The sequence below is a fragment of the Procambarus clarkii genome, unplaced genomic scaffold (assembly GCF_040958095.1).
Source record: "Procambarus clarkii isolate CNS0578487 unplaced genomic scaffold, FALCON_Pclarkii_2.0 HiC_scaffold_103, whole genome shotgun sequence".
NCBI lineage: Eukaryota > Metazoa > Arthropoda > Malacostraca > Decapoda > Cambaridae > Procambarus > Procambarus clarkii.
This window is the reverse complement of record NW_027189136.1, coordinates 175,001-178,295: the sequence shown is the minus strand read 5'-3', so window position 1 is coordinate 178,295 and position 3,295 is coordinate 175,001. Positions and strand designations below refer to the sequence as shown.

Below are 3,295 nucleotides of genomic sequence, written 5' to 3'. Positions count from 1 at the left end.
CTTGACATTTGACAAGGAGGGCAGGTGTTGCCACTTAGTGATCGCATACTAACCGTGGGAACTACCGACCGCATCAGGATCAGTTGATTTATGTATTATTGTTTGGCCTTGTGACATCTTTCATACATTTTAAGTAAAATACAAAATTACCATTGTGTTTTTATCATCTCCTCCATTGATCTTGTGGCTATATTATACTGAAAGCATAGAGTGATAACAGTAAGTACCTGCCTGCATTCCTGATCTATTGAGTGTGACCTTGCCAAGGCTACCATTGACTCCACCAGTCCACTGAGGTGTTACTGGCCACCTAAAACACCAGTTGGCGACCTTGTGGTTAACCGTGGAGCCCGGCTGTTGGGGAGGGCACACGACAGTCAAGTGAACGAGTCGTGTTCTCACTCTTTCTTAATCAGAGGCCATTAAGATTGACTGGGAGACTCTCCTGGCGTGCAGTGGCGCTGTGAGGATCGAGTGAAGACCCGCAGGGCTACAGTGAGTGACCTTGAGCATAACTATTGCTCACCCCAGAGTAAGATTAGAGTAAGAGAAGTGAGGTAAACCCCAACATTGGCGACCTTGCCAGGATTTCGATCGGAGTAAAGGTTGCAGTGGTGGTACTTGGTAGTGGTGTTAGAGATCAGGTGAAGATTATCACTCGTAGCACAAGATGGAGGATGATAAAGTAACCAAGTTTATTGACACTCGAGATGAACAGGTGCTGGAAGAGTGCACCAAGGCACAGTTACAGGCTATAGCGGATCATTTCGGAATAAAGTTGAAATCTGCCAGAGTGGCAGAAAGAAGACTAGAGATAATGGCTCAGCTCAGGGCTCGAGACGAAGCTTTGGGGGAGGAACGGCCCCAAACACCTGCCAGTGTGGGTGAACGCCTGAGTATTGGTGGAAGCAGCAGGGGATCCAGCGGCAGCAGGCACAGCATTAAGCTGGAAATAATGAAGTTGCAGCTGGAAGTACAGTTGAAGCGCAGCTGAGGAGAGAAGAAGCACAGCAGCGCAGAGAAGAGCGAGAAGCAGAAGCGCAGCTGAGGAGAGAAGAAGCACAGCAGCGCAAAGAAGAGCGAGAAGCGGAAGCACAGATGAGGCGTGAGGAGCTAGAAGCACAGCTACGCCGGGAAGAGCAAGAGCGAAAAATACAGCTACGCCGGGAAGAACAAGAGCGAGAAGCACAGCAGCGCAGCAAAGAAGTTGGGCTGAGACGACAGGAAATAGAAGCCAAAAAGGAAGTAGAGCTGAAGCGAATTGAATTAGGACTACGTGTACCTGCTCTGCCGCCACAGGAAGACCGACGAGTGAGGGAACGAGACCTGCCGGTCTATGTGCCTAGTGAAGCCGAAAGTTTCTTCGATCACTTTGAGAGAGTTGCTGCTATGAAGAGGTGGCCGAGGGCGGAGTGGGCGGAGTTGGTCCAAGGGAGGCTCACAGGTGAAGCTCGTGAAGCCTTCACTATGCTCGACTTCCAAGAATGCACCAACTACGATGTGGTAAAACGAGCTGTGCTCCGTTCCTTCAAGCTCACGCCGGAGTGTTACCGGAAGAGGTTTAGAGAATGTACCCGGTTGCCAGGAAAATCGTATGCGGAGACGGCGAGGCACATAGACAGAAAGCTTCTTAAGTGGCTGGACTCTGAAGAAGCGGGGTCGGCCGAAGAGATCAAGGAACTAATGGCCATGGAAAAGTTTATGTCCGTGCTCTCTCCTGAGATCAGGATGAGGATAAAGGAGGCGGACATAAAGAACCTAAGGGCCGCAGCCGACCGAGCCGACATGTTAGAGGAAGCACTACGCCCAAGCCGAGAGGGACAGCATCGATCACCCGCGTACTCCGGAAGCAGTAGGAATTATAGGAGGACGAATGGATGGAGGACAGAAGCGAGTTCTCCCAAGTCCCACCACTCGAGATGGGACGACAGAGGAACAAAAAGTGCTGTAGAGCCGATAGAGGAGAGCCAAGATGAGAGCTCGGAAGTTGTTACTGCAACGAAGGAAACGACAAGTGAGGCGAGAAGGACACAGGGTGTGACGGTCTCTGAAGGCAGTGCTAAGGCGAGAGGTGGCGGATGGTCTCCGCCAAGGGTCCACTGCTACAACTGCGGGAAAATCGGACACATCGCGCGGGAGTGCAGACGCTTTAAGCAGCGGGGACACGTTGCTTTAGTGATGTTCGAGGACCAGAGGGCCGAGGGAGTGCGGGATGAACCCGTGCTGAATGGGGAGAAGAAAAATCACCCATTCATGTGTCAAGGAACCGTAAGGATGGGGGTCGCAGACCCCATCCCAGTGAAGATGCTAAGAGACACCGGGGCTGACTTTACCCTGGTAAGTGAAACCCTGTTCCCCGAGGGTTACAAGAGTACCAGTGTGGGGGTGGCAAGCGTGACCACTGTGGGAGGCCCAGTGAGGATGCCCCTACACCAGGTAACTTTAAATTCCGATTATGGCTGCCAGACCCTAGTGGTGGGAGTCTGTACATCAGTGCCCAAGATGGAGGCACAGGTCATCTTGGGGAATGACGCGTGTGGAGGATATGTCCTCCCGCATCTCGTGAAAGGCGAAGAGTGCCCAGAACAATACAAGAAGACGGGCGGAGAGTTGAACGTCTGTGGGGACGAGAAGGGAATCGCACCGGTGGCGATCCCAGTTTGTACTGTGACACCGAGACAACGCGAAGAACAAGGAGGTTGTGGATCTGATGGGGCTGAGGAGACGACTGACAGCCTGGGAACAGATCACCTCTGCGTAGGACCCAGAGAACGAGTGGAGGGCGAAAGTAGCCCGAATGGTGAGTTGCAGGTGACCCTCACCAGTTCTCCAGGGGTAGACCGCACTCGTCTCGGAGAGTTGCAGCAGGAGGAGTTCCCCGAATTGGTTAGTGAGGCCGAAGGAGGACGTGTGGGTCCTGAGAAGGCTTACTTTCCATTTATCTATATTATATATGCCATGCTATCCATGATGAAGGAACGATGGACACCAGGAGCGACCGTGGGAACGGTGAATAAATATGTCCAGAAGTTCAAAGAATGTCTCACTAGAGCGAAGGAACTGGCTGGGAAACACCTGAAGGAGGCGCAGCGTAAGATGTCGGAGTGGTACGACAGGAGAGCTGCGCAGAGGGATTTTCAGGCCGGATCCCAAGTAATGGTTGTGCTGCCAGGTAAAGGTAGAGTAACCAAGACGCGGTTCAAGGGACCATACCGAGTGCTGCGACGGTTGGGTCCAGTGTCGTACGAGATTGGGAAGCCGGATGGACCCCAAAAGAAACAGGTGTGTCACGCAG

The 3,295-nt window shown here is 52.5% G+C and overlaps 1 protein-coding gene across 1 annotated transcript in view; it reads left to right on the top strand.

Annotated features, from left to right (window-relative positions):
* The first annotated feature begins 1,098 nt into the window (after window positions 1-1,098).
* LOC138360242 (tigger transposable element-derived protein 7-like) overlaps window positions 1,099-3,295 on the top strand; it is a 20,934-nt gene continuing 18,737 nt past the window's right edge. The window contains exon 1 of the mRNA XM_069320170.1: window positions 1,099-1,311. Within this exon, the coding sequence (XP_069176271.1) occupies window positions 1,099-1,311 (213 nt within the window). The remainder of the gene's footprint in view (window positions 1,312-3,295) is intronic.